Genomic DNA, 27,455 nt, shown 5'->3' with positions numbered 1-27,455 from the left:
TACTGACCTCCCTCTGATTTTTCAGTGGACTAAAGGGCACCCAGGGATGTGTGGACACAGGAGGACAGCCGAGAACAGTAACTCAGCCGTAGGCGTGGGCCCCACCAACCTCCATCCCTGTTGTTGTTCATTTGTCTACCAGCACCACAAAAATCTGTCAAAATGATTCAGTACTTTTTTTTCTAAGGGAAGAACGACCCTATCAGTTGGACTCAGCTTCTCCATCGCAAAACCTTTTGGATGTAATTAGTCGCACCAGGACCACTAAGCTGTTGAGGCTACGAACACGAAAAGAATAAAAGCAAGTCAATCTGATGCCTTGCAAGAAAACCAGTGGGGTCATAGAATAAGTTTATGGGAGGATGAGGGTGGGGTTATAAAAAAAGCAATCTTTACTCTGATAGTCTCATTTGCTGTTACAGGTCATTTATAATCATCAGAAGAATAGCGGGACTGTTTCATAAACACTTAAAAGCTCCTTGTAGTCACTTTAAAAGAAACCTTGCACCCCAACATGTAGGTGAAAGTGTTGGAAAAAGCTGTGAAAAGAGACAGGAGTTGATGGAAGTTTGGAGGGCGGCTAACAAGTTTCCTCCACCCTAACATTTTTTTTTTTACATTTTCTTTGATCTTTTTTTTTTATAGAAATATCGTCAATTACAAGTAGCATATGAATGTATATATCAGATATATCAGTCAGCTCGTATTGTAACACATTTCTCCCACGTAATCACCATAAAGAGCTCTAAACGTGGAAAGAGAACATCAGAAACAATGCAAAAGGAACATGAGCTTTTTCGCTCCCTTCTTCCCCTCCTCCTCCCGCAGTTTCAGGTTCCTAGAAAGGCAGTTGTTTTACCACCATCCGGGGTACAAGAAGCCCCCGAACCCATGAAACCAAATGAAGCAGAAACCCACCGTACCCACCAGCCGTCTTAGCTCCCTGCACTCCTCTCGTCTGCTCTCCCTGACAGCCCCTGGGAGAAGGTTGCAAGCCCCCCACCACAGCAACCACAGTGCTCTGACATGCCTCTCTTCATGCACATCAAGGCGAACACAGCTCCATTTTACAGAATGCTCCTCACACCAGTAGTCAAGCGTGACATTTGCAAAATTACAGCCACACCGAAAAATACCCTGGTTTTGGTCTATATGTGGCTCTTGACGATTTGATTTTAATCTCAAATCAGATTCAGACCTCGTTGCTTGACAACAGATACAGTAAATCTTTTATGAATTATAAAATACACTTTCTATTTATGAGTTAAGAAAAAAACATTTTAGTGATTGTTGGAGCCAGGTGTTTTATCATTGTCATGTCAAGAAATGTTTTCTTAATAAAGGATTAGTTTATTTAATTATAGTGTTATTCTACTGCAGTTCAGTGTCTTTAAATGGGCAATCAAGTATTTATTTAGAATTTACCTCAGAGCATTATACTCTTCAGTTTGGCTTATTTGGAGTAGTTTATGTTTTTTTCTTTCTTGCAGTAGAATAGTGTGACACACTGCCACACACTCATACACTCAAACAATGATGTGACCAGTTTCATATTAATTTCATTGTTATGTACTATGATTATTATCGGTGTAGCCTCCAATTAGGCTAAGTGTCAGGTTTGCACGATTTAAAGCAATAGCGTGAAAATGTGTGTTGAAAACTGAAAGTCATGTAGATTGTATATGATGCGGAATGCTTCATACTTTTTTGGAGCGACAACAACAACCAGGCCTGTACGGTTTAAAATTGGTAGTATTTCAGGTTTGACCTTGTGACTTTGTGGATTTATTATGCCACATCGTGTTCCTCGTGAGTAATGCAAATAAAAATAAACAGGAACAACATCAGTATGAAACCAAAATGATGAGATTTCTCTCTGAGCTGACTGCAATAAATGGATCAAAGGGAGGCTGAAATAACATCATCATAATGCCGCCTTGCAAAAAGCCTGAACTCATGCTTCATCAGACCGGACAATGAACAACTTTAAAAAATGCTTGTCCCCTGAATGGAGTTCAGATCGATAAGAGTTATGCAGTGCAGTTGAGACGTATTTCCAAAACTAACCAGGTAGTCTGACATTCTCGCTCACTTCCCCTTCACGGCAGCTCCTTATTTATCCAGTCTTGGTCTGAGTAGATATGTTATTGTCCACAAACAGCCTCTATTAGTAGCCCCATTCACGCTGCCCTTTAATAGCAGTGATCATGTGCCAATTCTCCACATTCTCCTCTGTGTGAGCAGATGTGGTGAGGGTTGAAATCTTGCTGAGGCTCTGCTGCGCCTCCAGAGGTAGCATCAGAGGCGCTTTAACCTGTGTGAATGGATAAGCCGGCGGTGTGGAGCGGGGCTGTGTCGATCTGATGGTGTTCACAGTCTGACGAATAAAGAGATCCTTCACTAAACAAAATAAAAGAGAAATGACCCGCAAATGTTACATGACCAAACAACAGTAATGTAGTAACCGGTAGTGTCTTCGGCAACTTACATGCGGAAAAAATACTGTGATCATATGTGGAGAAGTGTCAGTCTTCCTGTCTGTCTTCCTGTCTGTCATCCTGTCTGTCTTCCTGTTGGTCATCCTGTCTGTCCTACGGGCTCCTTTGCACATTTCTGCCCGAAAAACAGTGTCTGTCCCTGGCAAAAACTCACCAAGTGTTTGTCTCCTTCCACTATTGTGTTGTTGTAATTACTGTCTTAAAAATTCACAGTGATGGTCAGCCCTCCCAACCAGGAATTCATTGAACTTTCCCCCAGAAAACAGCATCCCTCCCTGCGAGTGAGAGAGTCAGTTAGGGTCCTGTTTACTGATGGCGAATATGTAATTATGTAATTTAAAGCCAAAAATGTAACTTTGATCTGCTACACCGAAGTGCTGTATGAATTGACACACTGGTGCAACTTCACGCCGGAGCTGCTTGGTTCTGTGTGAACAAACGAGGGAGGAGAATAGACAAACCTCCGCTGAGGAGATAGTCAGTACGTTTACATGCACAGCTTAGTCGGATTGCAGCCATAGTTCGACTATGCTTCTCAATCAGACAACTGCAATTGTCCGAGTATTGATGCCGTTGAGAAAATCGGATTATTGGCTGAAGCATATCATAGCCCGGTACGATAGGTGGCGCTGTACCCATTTCAACTAGTGGTAACAGAGCCACCTCCGGCTGTCCTCTTTAGTCACCAGCAACAACAAACTCCATCGGCAATCGAGAAAGATTGCGTACGAAGAGCAAGACGAAGCTACATCTTTGTATATTTCGCATATGGTGTACATGATAATTACACAAACTAGATGCACAATGGCGCTCTTGCTTGCGGTTATTTCGGAGGAAAGACACTGCCGTCGCCGTCCTTCTACGTCTGGCTCACGGCCCCGGGAAATAAATCTCGCGCCTACGCAGAACGCAAAATCCGATCTGATCCGATGGAACGTATACATGCAGGAGTAATGCGACTATCAATCGAATAATCTAGGTGTTTTAATTAGACTGTGAGAAATCCGATCCGGTCCGATTTTAGTCAGACTAAGGTGTATACATGCATCTTAAAGATCCGATCATAGTCGGACTAACACAGTAATTCGGTTTTCTTGAGTGTCATGTAAACGCACTGAATGTAGTGACTCCATGTGAAAAGGGCTAGTGATTATAATCCTCTCCTCTATTGTTGTCCATGAATGTTCGGACACCAGCAGCGTGAATGTCATCATGTCAGTGTGAACGCCAACTGCAATAGGCTTTCCCGACACAGCGTCACAAGAAAATCGTGTCACACGTCTAATCACTGACTTTGTATTTAATTTATTTGCGTGAATAATTTGCATCTTGTTTGGTCCGAACACGGCATTAGGTAATAGAGTATGTTTGCATATGGACACATTTTGTAGTACTTTGTGCATAAAATTTGTTTAAACCATATATGCTTTCCTGTTGATGAACAGCCCTGCAAGTGGTACAATATATTAAGTGTAGCTGTTTGAGATAGTATAAATCCATCATTCAGCAGGTTAAGCATACTTAAAGTTGAATTGAAGAGAAAAATTACAAACATTTAGAGGCCTTTTTTTTTTTTTAACTTTCTGCTTTCTTTTCTGGCATTTTAATGTTTTATATGAAGAGTAGAGACTTGATAAAGAAGATCAATGTTCTGGCCATTCAACAGATTTCATTTTTGTATTGTGTTCAGGTGAATGTGATTCAGAGCGAGCTGAGAGGTTTGTCCATTTCTGATCTGTCTCCATTGGTGTCTTCAGTATGAGTGGCTATAGTATTTTCTGTGCTCTGGTTTGGTTTATTATCCAGTTCTACCTACCGATTAAACCCCTTCATGTGAGGTTGAGTTGTGTTATTATAGTTGCATAGCAGTAGTATGAGTCATTTTGTTGTAGTGCCTGTAGAGCCTGTATTGTTTAAAAATGCTGGTATGTAGAAATGTTGTGAAATGAAATGAAATGTCTGTTGGATGTGCTTGCTAATGAAGTTAGCTGCTGCCAATGCTATGTTCTGGTAAATGTGTTCAGTGGGGCGGAAGCTTCATGTCTTCTTCGGAAGAAGAAGAAGGAACTTTGCAAGTTTTATTGACCAGCCCACATGCAACAGAATGACTCAGCATGTCTTTTTTTATTTTACAATTTGGCACTTTGAGTGTCAAACAACTACCTGTTTTTCTTAAATGATCAAAGTAGATAGAAAGATAACTTTATTTACCCCAGAGGGGAAATTAGCTAAGTATACATCGATCTTTTTGTCTCCCCCAAAATATTTAGAACATTTTACTTTTCATTACCAATTTTTGTGCAGTGACTGCAGTTACAGCCTTCTGAATGTTTCCAGTGCATAATCATTAATTTGAGATATTTGTACATTATCAATTACTTGTAATTAGGGTTGCAGCAATATAATAGTTTCAAGGTCTACCTTGATTTGTCATACCATGTACATTTGCCTTTACACAGTATTTTATTACATTCTATGATGTAAGTTTTGATACAATTTATATATATATATTTATATATATTTAAAGTTAATATCAAGTTTCATGTCTGTCAGGACATAATATTTTGTTAAATTCTAATAAAGTGTTTGTTCAACCAAAAACAAACCTGCCTCTGTTTCCATTTCTTTAACGGTTACAGAAACGATAAAAATAATATTTATGTAATAACATGTACCTTGATACTATGAAACTGTGATATTTTTGAAATGGTTATCGTACCGAGAACATCTTGGTATCCGTAATGGTTTACATATAATATAACAGATTAAAAATTACAAATCATTTGTTGTCATTTACAGTGGTCTATTGCCTATTTCATATAAACAATTTATTTCATAATATATTTTATAATTATCTTATTTAAAGGCTTTTAAAAGTGTTACCCCGATTTCCAGATCTGCCTTCTCTCCGAGCTGTCATTTTGACTAAAATACCATTAAGGCAATTATTTTCAGTGTCGTCCTGACATAAAGGTTACCCAGGCTATAGTTCACTGGTTCAGTGCTTTAGAAGAAAAAAATCTCCCTCCTCTTACAGATGAAACTGTGTGGGATGGCTAGGTACCACATAACACACATCACACACACTCATGCACACACGCACACACACACACACACACACACACACACACACACACACACACACACACACACACACACACAAACAGACAGGTAAAAAAAGAATCTGAAGCGCGACTGGCATCTCAGTAGTAAAGGTCTACATGTTCGCATGAGAGCGTTGAGATATTCAAACTTTCCAAAGGATGCTCAGTGTATTTATGAGTCATCCCACATGAACACGCACTAAAGGGGTAAATCCAGCCACGACAAGAGCATATTATCCCCACAGTAAATACAGTTTCATCTTGACTTTCACCCTGATGACTTGGTAAATTACACTTTATACATAGTGGGTCCTGAACCCTAAGTCTTCAGTCGATCAAACTTTTGGCGCGGACAGAGCTGTTGTCCTGTTTTTGCTTGCCAAAATAACAGAGGAACAGAGGTAAAAACCCAAGAAATAGTGAAACATTTTTGAAATGTATCATATTTCAAGTAAGATTTTGTTATTTTTATGGAAAGTTTTGGGCATTTTTCCCTCCCATACCTCCATTCCCACAATCCTCAGCAGCATTTCAAAATCAAATCAAATCTCTTTGAGTCATGTCATCAGTCACTGGGTGTGAGAAAGAGAGAAGAGGACGTCGGCAACAACTTAGACACAAGGAACACTCACCGTTCAGCTGCGCAGTACAGAGGTAAGACTGGCAGCTCAGCTTGAATCTCACTGTTTTAGCATCAAAGTTATTTTTATTTTTATAACTTCTGTGAAAATTCAGATTGTGAAGGACATGAATTTATTGGATTAATCTTCTGCTGCGTAGTTACTTTGAGTTTCTGTCTCTTTTTCTTTTTCTTTCAGGCTTTCTCCTTTCTTGTTTAACCTTATGATCTGATATCACGCTAAAATCAGCTTATACCAGAGTATAGGTTTTGAGAAATGATTTGCCAAATATTTTGTGATAAAATAATAAATGGACTTTATGGATTTGTTTAAGTTTGTACATTTTTGAATTAAGATTCCTGGATTTAAAATCATTCTGCTGTTGTTCTAAATGTCTAAATAGGGTAAATGAAGTTTGATGTGAGCATAAAAAGTGTATCACAGCGTCAGTTCTTGTCTGACAACACCGCAGCAGGGTTATCCTCAGTGAAAGCCCTGAAACCCGTGTGCAGGTGGCAGGCTCTATTTGTAACCTCAAGCTTTAGCACTGTAACTGAACATGTACCAACAGGTGTGCGACATCTGAGCGTGTGAGTGACATGAAAGAGTTGACTTTTCACACTCCTGCAGGTTTATACGGCTGGATTTTTACCCCGTCTCCCATCGGCTCCCTCAGTCACCGTTCTGCCATGCCACGGTCGTTCCTCGTCAAGAGTAAAAGGACTCATCCAACAGGTCCATGCAAGGGCTCCTTTACAAAGCGCTCCAGGCCCCAGAGGGACACCGCCCAGCCTAAGGAGCATGCAGTGGGACAGGGCAGGAGGTATCCTGAGGATGCCGTGAAGCCTTTGTCCCCCGCCGTGGGGGTCAAGGACCTTCTGGCTAAAGCCTGCTCACCGTGGGATCCTTGGCTTTCAGGTACTCAAAAATTCCTTTCTTAATGATTTCTTTTGTTTTATGTGACTTTGAGATTGTTCTAAGACTACATTAAGTATACAGTATGTACCCTTTGGCATGTCAAAGTGTTGTTGGTCCCACTGATTTTTGACTCTGCGGTCGAAGTATTACTTAGAGTATCAAAAGTACTCTTAATGCAGAAAAATGACCCATGTGAGTGTTTGACTATTATTAATTTTATTATTGGGATATGATTACTGATGTTTTCATCTGAAAAATTACAAAATAAATGTACCGCTGAAGTAGGTTACGGTGGAGCTGGTTTGAAGCAATCTTATATGCTGTTGTGCATTTTAAGCACCAAACATGTAATTAATATATTGCATTGTTGCCATGTTTTGTGCATAAAATCTTGAAAAGTAACTCATAACTGAGCTGTCAGACAAATGTAGGGGTGTAAAAGTATAATGGAGCATAAAGTGTAAATACTCAAATAAAGTGTCTCAAATGTATGTAAAACATAAGCAAAATACTTGAGTAGATGTACTTAGTTACATTGCGCCGCTGGAGTCGGACATAAAGGGGAGGTGAAGTTGACAAGTAGCGTTTTTAAAAAAGCTGAGAGTTGATATTCAGGATTCATTTCTGGAAACTCAAGGCTCCAAAATTCTGAGCAAATGCCACAAAACTGAACATCCCCATCTTACCATGCTGTCATATTCTGACAAAAGCCCCTGGGGAGAACAGAGACGCTGCCCTGCCGGCCTCACCGTGGTTGTCGAACAGACACCAGGCATCCGAGCGAGAGAGAGAACTGGAGAGACTGGTCTTCATGTTACTCAACCACACGTCGCACACCGACCTGAAATCCCCCGTCAGAGAGTGTCCGCTCTGTGAGAAGGTAGGAGGCCTCTGGATTGTGAGAGCTGACACATGTCCTCACAATCTCTGTCTTTTTTTGCCACTGTAATCAAAAAAGCAAGCCAGAGTGGATAACAATACAAGTATCCGCCATGACAAAGAACCTGGCAACATGTCAAGAGGGTGACACAGCACCAGCAGAGTGCTTCACTGTGTAGAATAACATCCGAGGCGCAGAGTTTTCAGGAGAATAACTGTAACATCTAAAAAGACAAGTGGTCTGCACTTCTTTACTTCTGCTGTGAGAACTATGGAGGCAGAACAGTCCGTATATATTACATTATATATGCACTAGTTTCCCCCATAGAACTGCTTTTTGTTAAAAAAAAAATAATGTACAAAGAAAAATTCAATCTCAAAATCTGCAACTGTGTATAGAAAAAAAACTGTGGTCATTAGTAATAAATGTAAAACACTGCACACATTTGCTTACCTGATTTACCAAAAGTTGAGTGGCAGTTGTCTGGGATCATTACATCTGCAGTGTATCTTTACGGATTATTCGAAGACATCACGTCCCATCAACACCGAAACCTTTGTCAGGAATGTTCCCACTCTAAATATCAACTGAATTGAGGTGTCTCCAATCTATTCACTGCAGCAGGGGTGCCCAAAGCTTTTCCCTTGGTGGGGCCTGAACTGAAACTTAATGGTGGATCACCTAACACCTATTGTAACGTAGTGTCGTGATGCAAATGGTATTAGGATCCCAAGTTCCCTTAATTGACTGACTTACTTCACAAAACCTTTCTCAGATTATGAATGAGGGAATGAATGATTAGTGATTCTACATAGTTAAAGATCATTTTGACCTCACAAAAAATAGTAAAGCATAGACATCTTTATATATTCTTTAATATTTTATTTTTATTTGCTAGGAACCTCTTGTGGGCCCCACCTTGGGCAGGCCTGAACTAGATCCTGATTGTAACAGGATAGTCATATTAGATATAATAACTATAATCGTAAATATGAAAATACATACAGCTGAAAAATAAAATTGTCAGTGCTCTTTTTCTTACACTAGATCAGTAATCAGTACATCTGCAATAAGCTGATGTCGGTCAGTTTATCAACATTTCTGTAAATATGCTCATTCGCTTTTCTGGCAGAGTTGGATGAGGAGCTTGGGACCACTCTCCTAGCTAACCAATTAGCTTAGCATCAGCAACCGGCAGTGACTCCAGGAAGATATTAACCCCAGGCTAGAAAAAGTCACCTTAGGAGGTGATGGTTGGAACCATGCATGTTGTACCTCACCCTGTTTCCACCCTTTATGCTAAGCTAAACTAACAGGCTGCTTGCTGTGAAATTTGTAGGATGGACAGACAGTGGAATCGATCTTCTCAACATTTTCTTTGGCACTTTCTCTCCGCCCCCCTCAGTCTCTTTCAGACGTGCTACTATCAGGAGGTGGCCTGCAGGCTCATGTTCGTGACAGCCTCTCCTTCCCGCTGATGAGATCGCCCTCGGCCACAGACATGCCACACATGCCCTTCAGCTTCAGAGCAATAGGCAGCTATGCCAGAGGGAAGGTACAGTACACAGTGACAGTGTTTTCATGAGCAATATATTTTACACCCATGACTCATTGTGAGCTCTGAAAGAAACACTGGTTCGTCTTTATGTCTCTGTGTGTGGGGACATTGTCTCATGTACCGTACCTGTGTCCAGGAGCGGAGCTTTGGCTGCAAGGTGTGTGGAAAGGTGTTCAAGCGCTCGTCCACCCTGTCCACACACCTCCTCATCCACTCAGACACGCGGCCCTACCCCTGCCAGTACTGCGGCAAGAGGTTCCACCAGAAGTCAGACATGAAAAAACACACCTTCATACACACAGGTGAGCGAGCACGTCACAGAACAAACCGTGCTCTTTCACATTGCCCTGTCTTATGTTGACCTTCTCGTCTTCTCTCAGGTGAGAAACCACACGTGTGCAAGGTGTGCGGCAAAGGATTCAGCCAGAGCTCCAACCTCATCACCCACACCCGAAAGCACAGCAGCTACAGGCCCTTCAGCTGCCCCTGCTGTCAGCGCAGCTTCCAGCGCAGGGTTGACCTACAGCGCCACCAAGAGACGCAGTGTGGCTATGGAGACATGTTCACTCAAAACTGAGTGCATGGAGCAATGAAGTGATGGTGAACCTGTGTGAAGTGGCGATTGTAAATAACTTTCAATCATTTGTAACTGTGAAATTCAGATGAATATTGAAATGTGAAGTTAAATATCAATAAACATTCATTTTACCTGGCAAAAAAAAAATAGTTTTGTCATCTTGGTTTGTGTTTTTGGACTAAGGAAAACTCAAACGTTGGTGAAATTGTGTTCAACCAAAAAAAAGAAAAAAAGAAAAAGCATCCTTTCCGGCACGTAAAACGCAATGAGGCCTCTTCTGGAACTTAACCGCCACAAACTCATTCACAAACAGTGATTTGGTTATTTTTCCCAGGATATGTCAGGTTTCTAGACTAACATCATCCGATCAGGCTGTCGAATTTTCCTCAAAAAGCTGTGCTATTTTGATTGCAGTTTGTGTTCATGTGACTGAAAGAAGCAGTCACCCATTATAAACTGCAGCCGCGCTCCTGACTCATCATTCAGGATGCACTACTGCATGTACACGAGGTCTATTCTGAAATGACTTCCTAAAAACGAAAGTAAAAAAGCAAAACAGACACATGGACTTTCAGTCCCACTTCTACTGCAGATTCAGTCTCTGTCACATCAAAATACTCAGATTTAAAGCTGCATTAACTAACATTTCTTTTAAATGAACAATGGACTGAAAGACTGCACGCAATGTGCAAGGAGCTGACCATAAACTCCCTTCCCCTCAGCTCTACGGAGCATTAAACTATCTTTCAGCCAACTGTTTTGACTTTGTGGGCGTAACTTTGGTGTTTTGGTTCACTCTCACTGATTTCACTGGGGTTTTCCTTCATGCAAAACAGATTTTTAGCAATCAAGCTCTGCAAAGCCAGAGTGCACTTTCTGCCCAGTACCAAACAGCACACATTAAGTATTGAGCTAACTGTGGAAAATAACTAAATACATGTAAGTAATGTATTTAAATACATTTTTTAGCCATTTTTTAAAAACTTTATACTCATCTATTTTTAAAAACTTAAGTTACAAGTTACGTGCAGATTCAGACGCGTAATGTAAAATATGTTCAACTTTATGTATTATTACAGATAAAGATACGGCTTTATTGATCTTGTGGTTTCTAAAATGGCTCATTCTGCATGAAGAATATTAGTTTTTGTATTAAATTCAAACAGACGGACACACCCTCGACACCTGCTGTTGCTTACTAGCTAACGCCACGGTGCAGTAAATAAATCTGGAGCAAATGAAGGCTCACGTGACAAAAGCATACATTCACACTTTGTTGCACACGCATTAAACAGTCACCAGGTCTGCAGACTCTGCAGCCTCATGCACCTACTTCCTTCCTCACTCTCTGACTTTCTCCTGGAAGCGATAGCAACAGACAGCCTTAAACGCACCACTGCTTTGGATAAACTTGTTGTTTCAAAGGTCATTTTTAATGCAAACATTTTTTGTGTTCACATACAATTTTGAATACTGGACTTTAAGTTCCAACACAGTAAATCTACACTGTGGTATGATTACTCTACTTATAGGCGAAACAAACAACTTTATAAATTCTCCCCTTCCTAGCATGTTACCGTGGTATTACTGTTGGCACCACCACCAAGACAGCATTAGCAACATGGCCACTGCTAACAGCCTGGCTACTGTCCAAAGCCAAAAAACAACAGCAAGAATAAAATCTCTTACTTTGAAACACTCATCTCAGTGCTCTGAATAGGCAGAGTACAACAGCTGGTTATATTAGAAGTAGGCAGGTAAGGCTTCTTACTGATCAAGTGGAAGGAATGCTGGTTTGGAACCATCACAAGTGCCACTGGAAATTGGAGCAAGGCACCTGTACACAGCAGAGGAACGCTCTCCATTGAGTGAATGCACATCTGTTCACTCTTGTTGTTTCTATCACTCTCCCTCTTTTTTTTTTTTTTTTTGCCCGGGGATCTTTTTCTTTTGCAGTGTTGAGGTTCCACATTTTTTCCAGTTGTTCCACCGTTACCTGGGGATAGTGACCGGGAACAACAGCTGTTCTTCCTGTTTTGGTTGTGTAATGGCAGATGCGCTGTGGAATAATGAGACTTTTGCTTTGGTTTAAAGGGAATCAATCAATTTTTTCTTTTACAGCCATTACACTGTGCAGTCTGTTTACTTAATAGGTCGAAGCAGAAAAAGTTGCCTATTGGCAGAGTACAGTTCTTCCACCACTGCTAGCTAAAGGGGGGTACACACATTACGATAATCGGACTGATTTTGCTCCGATTTTACCCCTTCCTGACCACGGAAGATTATCTTCTGTCTTATAAGATTATCCTATACAATTATTCTGTGGTCTGTGGTCAGGAGTCAATTTGTCCCGATAATTTGCTCGGAAACGGGTCGCGGCCGGCAATCGTAAATGTTAAACTTGTTCAATATTTACGACGAAAAATCTTCGTGTGTGGGGAAAGCTGACGACTCCTGAGTCACTACTCCGTGAAATGTGATGTGAAACGCAACGTAGCCAACCAGCTGACTGAGGAACACGGAAGCAGACGTAAATAAAAACAGCGGTGAGATCTAACTTTTCCTATGGGGGGTGTTTGAATTAGCCATTTTAATGTTTTTAATGGGACAGCAATAGTCCGAGGACCACCATCATTCCCTCTTCTATGTCTTCCATGTCTTTCATGTTTTCAAACGTTTATTTACTCTTTTTTAAATACAGTCTATGCTCTTTTCCGTTTATGAAGAGCCCGTTGACGCTGGGGTTGTTGCCATTGGTTACTGCAGATCACGTTTGATCACGTGATATTTCTGGCTCGGAGGACTAGATTCTAGATCGGCCGTGAGACAGATAATCTTCATGTGTGTGGTGTCCCGTGCTGAGAATATCGGAGCACACCACACACAGTACGATCAAAGCTGATTTTTTAATCTTCATGTGTGGGCGCTCTACAGATAAAAAATCTCTTAAGATTTATAAAATTCTTATATGTGTACCCCTCTTAACATACCAGAGCATTTAGCTGCTGAACAGTATTTTTCTGTGGAGACAGCAGAGACCACGATTATTGCACTTTCATTCATCGGGTGGACAGCAACACGACTCCAAGTGTATCAGTGTTGTGTAAGCAGCTTGCTCCACTGTCACTAACATCCCAAAATGCATTCATTAGGGCTTTAAACACATGTATTTTACAGTATTGCATGACCTGCTTATTTACAACACATCATCGACGTCCTTTGTTTGATTTGGGCTGAATGTGATTTGAGAGAGACACCGCCAGTCAACATGGCTTTGAGATCTTTTAATACACCATGTTTACCGCATGAACACACCATAATTCACAGACAGACAAATGTATGCAGTTTTGACATCCAGCTGATTCACAGTTACAACACAAATAGAGAGAATGACTCTGTAAAACATCAGCTCTTCAAACAGGCACACGGAGTCACCTCTCAATTCATCTTTGACCTTGTGTTCTGTCTCCGAAAGTGACGCCAGTGTGGTTTCCGTTTGAGTCACTGCATCCAACCATGAACTGACTTGATGTAGGATAGCGTGCGGCATTAAACAAACAACGTTTCGCTTTGAATCAAACATCTGACTTGTCACAACGCAGCAATGAGTGGGCGCCACTGTATTCACGAGGTTTCAGTCCGCTCGCATTTCTGCTGCACAGCGATACTCGTGAGGAGAACTGAGCAGCAAGATTCTGCACGCACGCAACACGCACGCACGCACACACACACACACACACACACACACACACACAAAGTTGTGAAAACCTTTGTTCCAGTCCTCCTTTCTCTGATTTGCAGGGAGGAAATCCTGAGAAAGAGATAAAAGAATAAAACCGTTCAGACAGATCTGGCATATCAGAGTTGAAATCTGCAGGTGCTCTGCTGCTGATATATTTTCTCGAACTGCTGCTGCTTTTAACCACTACAGTTTATTTTCAATACACCACACTGACATCAGGCTCACTTTGCGCCACGCAGCTGGAGCAACCCGTACACTTATACTCAAAGCTTGTAAGAATGCGTTTAATTTGAAAAAAAAAAAGGGGGGATCGTGACGGATATACTTCTGACTGACTGGCGATTACAGCACTGAGTGCAGTGTAGCATGCACTTGTGTATTTATAATGATGCAATGTGTCGACTGTGTTGCATCATTTGGATGTTACTGTGTGTACTGCAGTTAAAAAAAACATCTGAATACCTATAAAAAGGATATTTAGCTGCCAAAAGTCAGTGTGTTCCTTCAGTCCAGTGAGTACCTGTCAGCCCAAAACTTGTGTTTTATAGAAGTGAATTGACTTTGAAATCAAACATTATATCATATAATCTGTGTGGTTATATGTGGTCTGATTAGTCATCGTTCACGCTTCTTCCCAAGACGAGACAGGAGTCTCTGGGTTTCTCTGATAACTCCTCTGCAATCAGACAACACATACTACAAGGCAGTTCTGTCGGACCTGCGGTACATCTGATGACGCAGAGGTTGTTTTATCATGTTGTTTCATTTCACAGAGACTCACGTGTGAAATGCCAGTAGATGCTATATTGCTATGCAGCCTGGAGCCTCAAGCCTAAAGCAGAGAGTGTGGTAGCGAGGCCTGGCAATCCACATCTTTTCTAAACCAGCACCAAAAGATTGTTATAATTTCTTCAGACCCGATCAGTGCTGACCCAAGTGACAAGTGAGGCAATTTATCTGGACACCAATAGAACTATATTTCACATATGCAGCATTACTTGCCAGGTCCCATAAACAGACTTTAATGTGTTAAATTGTCTGATTTCCCCTTTAAATATCCGGCCTCATCAGAACTTACCTCTACAATGAGCTGGACGACTGGTCAGACGGTGAAGGCGGACTCCAGATGTTTTGGACCTCGCGAGTCTGGTCCGTTAAACAACCTCCTCCGAGTGATGCTGGGCGTGCCGCTTTGAAAACACATTCACTTTAGAGTTAGATTAGAAGAAACTGTCAGCTTTAAAGAATAGTTAATAATGTTTAGTGTAGTAACCTGCAAGGCCAACAACTTCTTTTCTTTCTGAAACGTCAGTTGCATCTTTGATACTAGGATGTGATGTTTGCACCGTTGTAGTGTTACTGTGAAACTCTCACCAAAATGCAGCCTGGGCTTTTTTTGTGAATGTACATGAGTCAAACCTTTGTGTAAAAGCATAATTACGACAAAAGAGGCACTTTTACCGTATTTTCATTTTCGGGTCAAACTCATTTTCAACGGGAGTGCTTGGGGCAAATTAGCGATAGCATCACAATCGCTATTTTTAAAACACTAAGAAGGCTCGACGTGACATGAAACTTTGCCCTAGTGTCACCAGGGTCTCTACACATGAACACGAGCATTGAGAACATTGTTTGTGTACACAGAGTTTACTAAAAAGAAGGTTTTTGGACAACTCACGTTTGCAGATGTTTCTCCGCTCGCTGCCGTCCTGCCAGTGAGAAGTGTCGATCTCCGAATGTGACGTAATATGGAGGTGAGTTAAGGTGGGCCGCTCCTAAAGCTTAGTTCCATATAAATGCACGGATAATTCATTGTTTTGTCGTGAGCGAAAAACAATATTGACCTTAAAGTTGAAAAAGGAGCCTCATATAAGAAACAATACTAAAATCAAAAGCCGGAAAAGTCACGTGAGATATCGCGTTGCGTTGTTGCCAGAAGACCAGTGTTGGGCACGTTACTTAAAAAAAAGTAATTAGTTATAGTTACTAGTTACTTCTTCCAAAAAGTAACTGAGTTTGTAACGGAATTACTCCACTATAAAAGCAACTAGTCACCAGGAAAAGTAACTGTTGCGTTACTTTTAATTATTCCCCCCTTTGAGCTCGGCATTCATTTTAGCTTACTCGGCATCAGTGTTGTCAGCTGTTGCTAACAGGAGCATGTTCTCAACAACAAACCTGCCTATCATTGCATTCAGTTCAGTCTGTGTCAAGTTTTTGTGAAGCTGGAACAGAAAAGTCCAGCTGTAGCTGCAGAGCTCACATTAGCCACACCTGGCCTGCTGTCATCATCAACAGTGTCAACAATGGTGTTTTTGGCCACTAGTTTTGTAGAAGCGTGTGCCGTTGAGAGATGATTCATTAGATTAGAGTTGCTTACAACGGACGTAGACAAATGAAATTAAAGTAGTGTCTGTACTTCCACTCCTTCCAGACTCGCCAGTGCTACAGCTCACCTCTGCTAGTTTGTGTGTGCAAGGCTGCTGTGTGCGTGTGTGGTTTGTGTGTAAACTGACACTGCCTCTGATTGGCTTACGAACTCTCACTCTACCTTAGAGAGCCAATCACCATCAGTCGGATGACAACAGCTTCAATGAGCAGCTTCAGTTTGTAACGCGCTGTGTTTAATAGTAACAGTAACGGCATTGTAACAATGGAAATAGTAATTAGTTAGATTACCCGTTACTGAAAAAAAAGTAACGCCGTTAGTAACGCCCATTATTGTACCGCCGTTATTCCCAACACTGCAGAAGACAGTAGCGGTCCACCTCGACTGTCCTCAAAGTTACGTCACCTTCTGAGATCGATACTTCTCGGCTGCCATGATGGCGGCTAGCGGAACATGTGTAGAGACCCTGGTGATACTAGGAGCAAAGTTTCATGTTGTGTCGAGCCTTCTTAGTGTTTTAAAAATAGCGATTTTGATGCTATCGCTAATTTGCCCCAAGCACTCCCATTGAAAATGAGTTTGACCTGAAAACGAAAATACAGTAAATCTTAAAAGTACCTCTTTCTGCTTAATTATGCTTTTACACAAAGGTCCGACTCATATACCTTCACAAAAAAAGCCTAATTTGCATTTTGGCGAGAGTTTCACTTTAAGCATGTAAAAGGTTAACTGTGTTCAGCATGCTTAAGTTTGCAAATTAGCACAAAAAACACTAAGCTGAGGCTGACGATTAATTTTTGCGGGTCAAAAATAAAACTATGGAACAAATTAAAATTTCATCAAATTCCGTTTGGGATCCTCTCAAACCCCAAATTTCCCTCCAAGATAGTGAATGCAAAGGCTTTTGTGAATTGGCTGGATATCTGATTACTTGTGTTGCATTGTTTTGTGATCTACAGTAGCAAAACATATAATAATGGGTATAAGTTTTAAACGACAGAAGGAAGCTGACCTCATTACCTGTATGATGATAGATACACCACAGCCCCGCCATCAGACTGACCCCCATCACGAAGGCAGCGAAGACAACGCCCATCAGCGGTCCTGTCTGCACCACAGAGCCTGGAGACAGAGTGTGTGTCAAGAGGTTAGACTGTTTAACAGTAACACTGGAAGATGACCACTTAAGTGGGACTCACCGCTCTGCTCCGGGTCTGAACTTGCCACCGGGGAGACGCTCAGTCTCTTGGTTCTTTGGCCAGCAGGGGGCATCAGTAGTTTGGGTACCAGTGAACTGAGAGGCTGGGTGACAACCATGGGCCTGGAGAGGTTTCTGACCTCACACTGAGAGGGAAACACAAGAGAAGGCCCATGTGTGAGTAACAGCGCTCTGATACCAGCAGGTGAACATGAGCGTGTTAAAAAGCACAAACTGTGATTCAATACAGTCAGCGGACAGAATAAAGAGTGATCTACATGATGCAGCTTTTTAATACAGCTTTACTTATTTCACTGTCAGTTTTTTACATGTCTACGGAAGCCCTGAGGGAAAGTGGAGAATAAGCTTTTGTGTGCAGATGCATTTTGTAAGTCTAATCTCTGTACATGACACAGGTAGAATGGAGATAAAAGTTGTGTGGAAGTGTGGGAAAATATATGTTTTTTTTCACGAGAACAAAGTTTTGTGTTTCGAACTGAGTGGAAAAAAAAAATGTCTGAGGAATTTTTTTTTTCCACTATGAAACCGATTAAAAATGTTTTTCTTTACAAGCGGTTCCACACATGAAAACAATTGTACTGAAGAAATGTGTGTGTGTTTTTTTTTATTCTTCTCCTTAAAAAATTGTTTTCACAGATGGGAATTTTTTTTTAATGAATTTGGAAGGATTATCCCGGTCCCATGTTCCATGTTATTGTGTCTGACAGGATGCCAGACTCTGTGACTGATTAGGGCGATGACAAATGTGGCTTCGGTGTGTTAACTCTTTCTGTACCTGATGTTTGGTTGATCTAGATACGAGTGGTGGGATACGTATCCCGTCCTCACAGCCCGTCTTTACCGTCTCCTTGATGGGTTCCCCTCTTTTCGAGTCGGAGACGCACAGGCGAAGGCTGCAGTGGAGGAACTGCATGGAGTCATTGTAAACTGGCCGCAGGATGAAACTAAATCTCGCCGGCCGCGTCTCCTGCTCTGCTCTCGTATGTGTGCTGTGCCTTCCTGGTGCTTCTCTTCCTCCTCTGTCGACACCGTGTCGGAATGAGACTTTTTCCAGTTCCTTCATCTCTTCCTTTTCCTCTTCAAGTTCACCATCGCTTTCGGCCTCTTCTTCCTCCTCATCTTTTGGCTCGAGGGTCAGCGAGGGGTCTGATGAACAGCCGCCACTTATGACAGTCCAGAAACGAGACTTTTTCGGGTCCGACACAGGAGACACCACACAGGAGTTCACCTCCAAGACATCTATGGAGGGCCCTTTGGCGGAAATCTGCAGTGACGAAGGAGATAAATTGAAAGTTAAATATTTAGACGATGTTGCACCGTGAAGTCTTTACTCTGTTAACTGCGTTCTCACCCAACCGTCAAGTGAATTTGAAGTAAACTCTTAAAATGTCACAAAGGGAAAAAAAAAAAAGTTAATCAGACACACTTGAACTGGTTTGGCGTGAATAAACTACAGGATATCCGCTGAAGGTGGCATGCTAACCAGCTAGCCCCGTCCTGTCCCACTCAAAAGCTACCTTACATGGTGGAAACGGCAAGACTCACCAGTCCAGACCGCTAACTGAGCTAATTAGCTAACTAGCTGACGGCAGCTACGGTGAGAAGCAGTTAGCAGTTACCCTGGTGATACGCTGCCTGCTGTTTGTTTAGAGTATGAATGTGTGTGTTGATGGCATTCGTCAAGATGGGAAACACACACAGGAAGTATACGACACACACTCAGACCTCAACATAGACACGGTGGTCTGCGGTCACTACACAGGGGCCGATCCGTCTCTGCTCGTAGTTCTCGGCGACAAAAAGCCTCAAAACAAGAGCAGGCCCGGATCTGTGTCTTGGTGTCGGTAGGTGGCTCAGTCCCGGATCAGGCCCCGGACCGTCCGGTGCCAAGGGGGCCGGCCCAGCATGAGGAGCGTGTACGTTAACATCATCAACATCATCAGCAGGGCCGGTGAGGGCGGGGACTGCAGTCAGACAGGTGAACTGATGTGGGGGAAACAAGAGATTACTGAAAGCACAACATAGAAGATTTATGAAAGGAGACTTAGACATCAAGACATCTTACACGTATGCCGAGCGGCCTTGTGGACTTCTTCTCGGTCTCATTGAGTGTCAGAACAGTCTGAGGCTTGTCTCTCCACAATAACACCTGGACAGAGAGGTGGGAGAAAGAATGGCTTTTAGTGGCCACCGTAGGGGAGGGTGAGGTGAGGAGTATTTAGCTGGTTGCACTCTGCAATGGTTTAAGTGCTGGGTGTCGCACAGTTTCCTGCAGCTAAACTACAATAAACCCGAGACCATTTTATTTTGCACTCCCAACTCCCACTCTGCTCATCTTCATTCGCCTTGGCGGGCACATGAAGTAAAACCTACTGAAAATTAGATCTTCTCTATCCTCTGCTAAACCTAAACATTTGACCATTATTTTATTTTGTTGGGAACTCATTCATGTTCAAGCCAGGAATCTCTCTCTCCGAGGCAAAGCCTAATTGTTACCGTCAACGAGACAGAAGGAAGGTGCATGTGTTTTTGCACACGTGTTTTTCATTTAGTGTCTCATCACATACTCCTCCCGCCTCTGTTGGTTGTAATCATTCATCACATCCTCCTCCCTTCCAATTTCCTGCCACCGAATTGAGATTTTCTCTCACTTAATTTGCTTCTGTGCGGCATCATAATTGTAGGCTTTGACGCAGCAATGTTCTGGTCGTGATGACCGGGGTCGTGAGTCTCACCAGGGACAACTTCCACTGTCTGCAATTCAAAGTATCCATCATGTGCTTTGCTGTTTTTGTTTTTACCACTCATAAAAACACACAGTTTCTCTGCGTCATTCTGTTGGTTTGCGTAATAATGACATAGAACAATTGTAGCACGGGCTTTTAAAATCTCCCACAGTTCTATCATGGAACAATAACAAGAAAAGATGATAACGATTCTTTTAGAAGTGGAATAATACACAGCAAAGAATTCGCCATACGATCATTTTCTGTGTCTTTCCAAATTTCTCATCTCACCATGTTTTTGTACTGCACTCGTCTGGGCTGTCTCAGGAGAAGACCCTCAGTCCCACAGGAAATGACTGGGAACACCAACAGGAAATGGCTCCCATTGGACTGAGCCTGGCAAGAGGAGTCTCGGAGAGTCACTGAAGCCACCGGGACAGACAAGCTCTGAAGGAGGGAACTGATGTCAGACCACGTAGCTTTCAAATTGAACAGTCTTTCTGGAAAGGTGAACACGTAATTGGATGAACAATAAACACTAGTTCGAGGCATTGCACTTTTAACAATGCTGAGAGTTTGCAGCTATGCTACTGGCTCTGTGAGGCTGCATGTCGTGTTGCTTTGAGCTGGACGATAACACTAGCATGGCTACGTGCACACAGTGGAAATGCTTACATGTTATTGTTTAGCAGGTACGATGTTCACCATGTTTAAAATCTTAATGAAGAGGTTTTGTTTAGCAGGTGCTTGGCCGTAAAACATATTACAATGCACTGGGGCCCAAAATACTTTTTCACATCAGCTTACATTGTGAAAGAAGTGGGCGTGAAAAAGGGCGGATACATTTTTTTTTTGCATCACAGCCCCCCGAATATTAGTTGTTTCACTCTCAGATTTGTATCTATTTGGTGCAGTAATATTAGGAGAGTCTAGAGGAGACACAACATTAAATAGTTTTACAACTAATCAAATTAACTTCAGGTTAAAGGTGCATTATGTAGTTTTGGGAAATACATTTAATCGGAGGACAAATATCTTCTTTTTATATGTCTGAATAAACTAAATAAACAAACTCTAGGTGGCATGGTCCGCCACATAGAAACACAGTAAGCATGAGGCAGGGTCCGCCACATAGAAACACAGTAAGACAGTATGACATTATGTTGTCCTTTCAGTTTGTTTATTCTGTTCATTCAGTCATGAAAACAAAAAAATGTTTATTCATTTTTTTTGGCATGAAAGAATCTTCTGATTGAAATTTCTTCCCCAAAACTGTATAGTGCACCTTTAAATATGATGTTGACAGGATATTCTAAAAAAATGGCAACATATTTAAATCATGATTACAGTTTGGTTGCAAGTTTAAGCTACTTTAAACGCGCCTTTTTAATCTGATGGTGACACTACCCACATACAGGCGATATTCAGTCGGGCTAGCTAGCTTCTTCCTTTATGAATTGTTTACATCTAATACGGAGGTATGAAGACCTGCAGGATGTGCTGCTCCACGGTCACGCTGAGGCGTCCGTCCTCACACTGCACTGTGAAACTCTCTCGGCCTCCTCCTGCTCGGCCTCCACCGTTCAGCCACTGCCTCAGCCTGCTCTCCTCCGCCCAGAGAGGCCTCACAACCAGAGGATTCACCACAGCCACCGCGTCTGTGGCACAGACAGAGAGGAGACACGCGGAGATATTAAATACTCGCACCTACACTTCAATACCTTCCATTCAACCTATATGCACTGATGGAAATAATCCAGCTTTCATTTCTCATTCTCATTCCAAGCAAGTAATTCTCCTATACGTGAAGGAAATAAAAAAAAAGTATCCTCGGCGGATAAAAAAAATAAAGCTGAAGCGTTCAGATCACTCACACAGTGATGGAAACAAGAGACACACAGGGGTCCTGACCTGTCCCGCCCCCGGCCAGCTGGATCACAAAGCGATTGGCCAGGTCAGCCTCAGTGTATGAGGTCACCCTGGTGTAGCCGCTCTCTCTGGCCCACATGAGAAGGTCAGGTATGGTGGACAGGTCAGAGCTAAGTGCACTGGACAGCGTCAGGTCGGGCTCAGGTGGGAAGGGTGGGGATACACTGTTGGAGGACTACAGAGGCAAGACAGGCACATAGACAGAATAACATATATGTAATCTTAAGTACAAACAAGTGAAGGCATAAGACAAGAACAACATGTGAAAACACAAGTAGGATTTTTCTCATTTGGTAATCCATAGTTTTTAATCAGTTTGTGACCTAACCTTGTGGTTTCTGTAGAGATGGTAACTGGACTGTATTCGTAAACAAACTCTCCAGCAGTTGTTAGAATATAAATCAGATGACTAATTCAGATACAAAGTCTTAAGGCGATATCTGGTGAAGCAGAAAGGGACGGGGCCCTTACATGAACAGAGACATGACCTCGGACACCATGAGCAACTATGGCCCAGTTGACTGGCACTGAGCTGCTGAGAATCAGCACGACCTTCTGGGTCTTTGAGTTGGCCACCAGGGGCACAAGAGAGACAATCACCTCCACCTGGAGAGAGCTGAAGAAGACGGAGAGAGCGAAGAAGACCTGACTTTACATGGCTGTACATGGGCCTTATCCTGTATGCTCGAGCCAGGGACTTTCCGAGGCTGCGTGTTCTCACCCACAGAGCCCCGAGCCCGCTGAATGGAGCTTGATCACGTGGACCTCAGGGTTGTCCCCACCTGCTGGCGCGTTGGCGCAGCCCTGCACTTCCTGTTGCTGCAGGTCAGAGGTCATGTAGTTGTGAGAGAGGAACATGGGCTGCAGCTGGCACACATCGGGCAGGGTGGGATCTGTAAGATAAGGGGACACAGGGAGTTTTTTTCTGAAGTGGGAAGTGGAAGTTTCACAATACCTTTCTTCACCAATTAAAACCAGTGTACAGTGTTTAGGTTACAGCAATCATTTACAAGTTTAGGAAATACTTTTTTGCTTTCCTGTAGAGAGTTAGATGAGACTAATACAACTGGCTAGCTGTAACCTAAATCTGACATTACAGCCAGCAGTCACTAAGCTTAGCATAATGACTAAAGTGCCCTCTTGCGAGCCAAAACGCGTGCTAAAGTGCCCTCTTGGGAGCCAAAACGCGCTAAAGTGCCCTCTTGGGAGCCAAAACGCATGCTAAAGTGCCCTCTTGGTTGGCAAAACACACTAAACTGCCCACTGGGCTGGTTAAAACATGATAAACTGCACTCTTGGGTGGCAGAACACGTGCAAAATTGCCCTCTTGGAAGCCAACATTTGCGCTAAAGTGCCCTTCTTTCGCCCCTGCCCTTCAAAAAGTCTGTGCACACCACTGCTTGGTGCCTCACCTTCTCCCAGCAGGACGTAGACTCGATTCCCATGTGTGGTGTGTGTCAGAGAGGACAGGTTGCCATGATGTTTCAGAGCCCAGCGGTGCAGCGCACGGGGATGAAAAGGCAGCGAATGCACCACTTGGACACGCAGATCCAGGCTGTGGGAGTGTACACTGGAGTTTGACTGTATCTTGAAAGACGAAGAGGTAAACATCATGTTAATGAAAGCAATGGAACACAGAAACACCTTCTGCCTTATGTATATCCAGTCAAATATGAGCTGGCAGTGACATTGAGGATGTCTCAGCACACTGTGGCTGACCTGCACCAGCACCGGGAGGTTGGGAGGTAGCCGCTCAGCCTCCAGCCACCAGGTGAATGGGAGCTTGGAGCTGAGCAGCAGCTGGGGCGCTCTGAGCGGTGAGGGGGACAATGATAAGGGCTTCAGCAGCACCGTCACCTGCAGGCAGAAGGGGGAATGGGTGAGATGTTGTATGAAGCCAGTCCTCTGTCATTGTGTGTTCAATCTTCATGTATGTTCAGTGTGTATAGCAGAAGAAAGACCACTGTACTGTAGCCCCGAGAAGTCAGCTGAATACATCAGTACATGTTATTGTCAAATCAATTGTTAAAATAGATGAAATAAAGGAAATATCAAGCTTCCTAATTATCATGTAACCTTCACACAAAACATTTAACAAACAAACAAAAAAAAACTTTAAGGAAAAATTAAAAGCTTTGTATGTCTTTTGACCTGTAAAAACAGCTAGCTAAACACACTGTGCGCCAACCAGTTCAGTCCCATGCTAAAGCTAACCTTTGTCATAAAACTACACCACCCAGCATATCTAATGTTAATAATCCTGTACGGCAGACTGCTGCAGCATCCTTGCATTAACTCTCGTAACAGTAGCCATCGAGCTAACATTAACAAGGTTAGCTAGGCAGCACGACCTTGAAGTCTTTAATGTAGTTTGATTGACGTCGTGAGAAAAGAGACATTAGATGACGCACGTTGACAAAATGTCAAGGGTTACACGATCAAGTCCAATACTTTTTTTTTTATCCTTTTGTGGCCCTTGAAGAAAACATATACGTGCTTACTGATGAACACAATGTTGCGAAGGAGCACAGGCCCTGTAGCATTAGCTAGCTTACTTTTGTTAGCATTGACGGCTACATGCTTGGGGAAAATAGAAAACAGATATAAACATGTGGCTAAAGGACAAGTGTAAAACTTTATACTTCTTTGGTCACTCCACCATATTATAAACTGATATGCTCTGTTATCTACATTTTGTTGCATTTGGTCAGTGTAGGACCTCCATACTCGAACATCCAGTTTGAGTAAAGGCTTTTATAATCGTTTCATCCCAGGTTTACGAACAAACTAGCGGCTTATGTTGTATTATGTTAATTATATCTCATTATGTTAATTATGTGACACACTTAAAGACATTGTTCACCTCGTTTTTTAAAAGTCTCTGGTTTGACCTCTTTGGAAATTGAAAGCTCATCACCTTGTTCTCAGGGCTGTTTGTCACCCTCCCCACTGCGATGACGTGAGTTTCCTTGTTCCCACGTTCTCTGGCGGCGCAGCCCGGACCGGCCTCGAAACTCTCCAGCAGACCCTGAACGGGGTGCAGCTCCCCTACTGGAGCTGCCGCTGAGCATCGCATCCCTCTGCTTTGAGCTGTGGAGGAACAGCAGACGCATGAATATGAACTTTAATAATAATGGATTTCTTTCACCCGCCTCCTCGCCATGCTGTTGTGTGGGTCCCGCATCTGATGTCTGTGATCTGTGTGCACTCTGAGCTGAAATCCCTGCCCGAGGGGACTGGAGAAATTCCCAGAAGAAACTATGCAACAATTTTCGGTTTCGTTCTGACACTTGAAAATGAAGACCTTTGACTTGTAGCTGCTTGAGCAGTGAAAGTATGACATTTGTTACTTCTAATGTCCTCAAACACAGTCACACTATCATGTTTGATTGTGATGAAAGTAAAACAAAAGCCCCAATAATGTTCTTACCAGACATTTGCCTCCAGAGCAGAAGGAGACAGTAAACAGTCCATCCAAGCCCGGACAGCGAAGGCATCATGAGCGTTTCGCTACTAAGACTGACTTAATGTGATGACCCCTGTGGCAACATCCTGAACAGACACAAGACCACATATCATGACACACAGCGCATAACTAATACACAAGCTTTAGTGCATTCAGTGCAGGTCTATGAGAGAAAAACACACAGCATGATGATTTCTGCCAAGACAGTTCAATGGAGATGAATCGAGCTAAAGGAAACAAGGTGGCGACTTCTCTGACAATCCATTAAGTATTTCATTCATCTGTCAAGGTTCCACTTTTTAAAATGAGAGGATCCGCAGCTTTTCTTTGTCACACATGATGTTAAACTGAGTGTATTTGGACTGATGATAAACTAAGACAAGCACTTTGAAACCATCCCCTTTAGCTGTGGGAATTATAAAGAGCACTCTTCACCATTTTCTGATATTCTATAGACAAACTGATTAGTCTGTTCGCATTGCATTTCATTTAACCATCTATCTATATGGAAACCCATTAATGCCAGGAAAAAAAAAATGTCCTCGTACATGAAGAAATGCTTTTTAATTCCGACAGTATAAGATCTTAAACGTGGGAGATCAAGTCATGTTTGTTCGATGACATTTATTTTAATTTATTTCAACATTATGAGGTAACTATTTAACATTTTGATAGTAAGTATTTTAAATAAATAAATAAAGTTCAACTTTATTTGTAATGTTTGTCTTCATCGGAAATTTTAGAGAACAAGACACTGAAATATCAACATTTGGTGATAGGTAGGCAGAGCTATTATATTAAAACGTAAAAATGATGAGACTGTAAAGTAAAATTATGTGACGGTGTTTCATTTTTATCATCGACTAACTTTTCATCTTTTTTGTCGACAGAATTTGTCTTCCACAGGGCTCTGTAGCTTTTTCCTGATGCAAGTGAACATCACATCACATCACATCACCTATATCATCTTGTCAAGAAGAAGAATCAATCAGACATGGAAATTATTAATCTGCCTGAGTCGATTCTTAAATAATTCATACATTTAGTTTCTTTTTCAGAGCACAAAGTCATTCCATGATCTGACTGTTTGAAACCGCAGAAGTCGATGACACCCACTGAATTACAACTTCATATCGTGCGTAAAGTCAGAAAACACCAGCTTACAAACACCTACCGTAAAGTTTCCAGTGGACTGAGGACTTTGTAGTGACACATGTGCGTATTGTTCCCTGAAGCCAGCCTCCAACCGTCTGTTCGTCCGTCTGTCTGTCTGTTGCTGAAGTTTAGAGGAGACGAGCTGAACTCACCTGCGGCGCTGCGCGGAGGGACGGGCGGACTGCTGATCCAGCTGTTGCACCGCTGTGTTCACAGCTCCAACACACGCCCCCCTCATTTCCTAAACACACACACGACCACGCAGTCGCGCGCACCCTCCACGTCTCCAACCGCGCAAAAAGAAAAAGAAAACACACGCAAAAATAAACCAAAAAAAAAAAAAACACTGGAGCTTCTCAGCCGCGTGTCGAGTCAGGCGTCCTCATCCAGCTGAGGTGCGACTTTTTTTCTGGGAAACATTTCTCAGTGAAGAAAAAAAAAAAAGGGAAAAAAAAATCATTTTACGCGGCGAGTGGGAGGAGAGAAGGAGCTGTGAAGACACAATTAAAGGGGGCAGTGGGGAGGGCCTGTGGGATGGTGTGACAGAGTGGAGAGAGAGAAGGCGAGGAGAGGAATAAAAGGCCCCGAGAACGTCCCCGAGCCTAGATGGCAACAGGAAGGAGGGCTGCAGGGAGAGGAGGAGGGGAGGAGGGAGGGGTGGAGGAGGACGAGGG

The 27,455-nt window shown here is 42.5% G+C and overlaps 2 protein-coding genes across 2 annotated transcripts; one reads left to right on the top strand and one right to left on the bottom strand.

Moving 5' to 3' along the window:
• Window positions 1-6,079: 6,079 nt before the first annotated feature.
• On the top strand, window positions 6,080-10,296 carry LOC115575021 (zinc finger protein Gfi-1b). The gene is made up of 6 exons (XM_030406766.1): window positions 6,080-6,256; window positions 6,853-7,140; window positions 7,851-8,020; window positions 9,426-9,575; window positions 9,715-9,880; window positions 9,959-10,296. Exons 2-6 carry the CDS (start codon window positions 6,912-6,914, stop codon window positions 10,153-10,155), a joined length of 912 nt encoding a protein of 303 aa, XP_030262626.1. The 5' UTR covers window positions 6,080-6,256; window positions 6,853-6,911; the 3' UTR covers window positions 10,156-10,296.
• A 3,128-nt stretch (window positions 10,297-13,424) lies between these two features.
• Window positions 13,425-27,213, bottom strand: engl (endoglin, like). The gene is made up of 17 exons (XM_030406468.1): window positions 26,801-27,213; window positions 25,591-25,712; window positions 25,078-25,250; window positions 23,880-24,017; window positions 23,573-23,747; window positions 22,882-23,053; window positions 22,632-22,776; window positions 22,143-22,335; window positions 21,720-21,889; window positions 20,523-20,678; window positions 19,571-19,654; window positions 19,231-19,488; window positions 18,281-18,769; window positions 17,486-17,630; window positions 17,307-17,408; window positions 14,976-15,087; window positions 13,425-13,966 (listed from the first exon to the last, which is right to left on the bottom strand). Exons 2-16 carry the CDS (start codon window positions 25,658-25,660, stop codon window positions 14,978-14,980), a joined length of 2,580 nt encoding a protein of 859 aa, XP_030262328.1. The 5' UTR covers window positions 25,661-25,712; window positions 26,801-27,213; the 3' UTR covers window positions 13,425-13,966; window positions 14,976-14,977.
• Window positions 27,214-27,455: the final 242 nt, after the last annotated feature.

This window comes from Sparus aurata, chromosome 23 (genome assembly GCF_900880675.1).
Source record: "Sparus aurata chromosome 23, fSpaAur1.1, whole genome shotgun sequence".
In the NCBI taxonomy this organism is placed as follows: Eukaryota; Metazoa; Chordata; class Actinopteri; order Spariformes; family Sparidae; genus Sparus; species Sparus aurata.
This window is presented reverse-complemented; position numbering and strand designations above follow the sequence as displayed.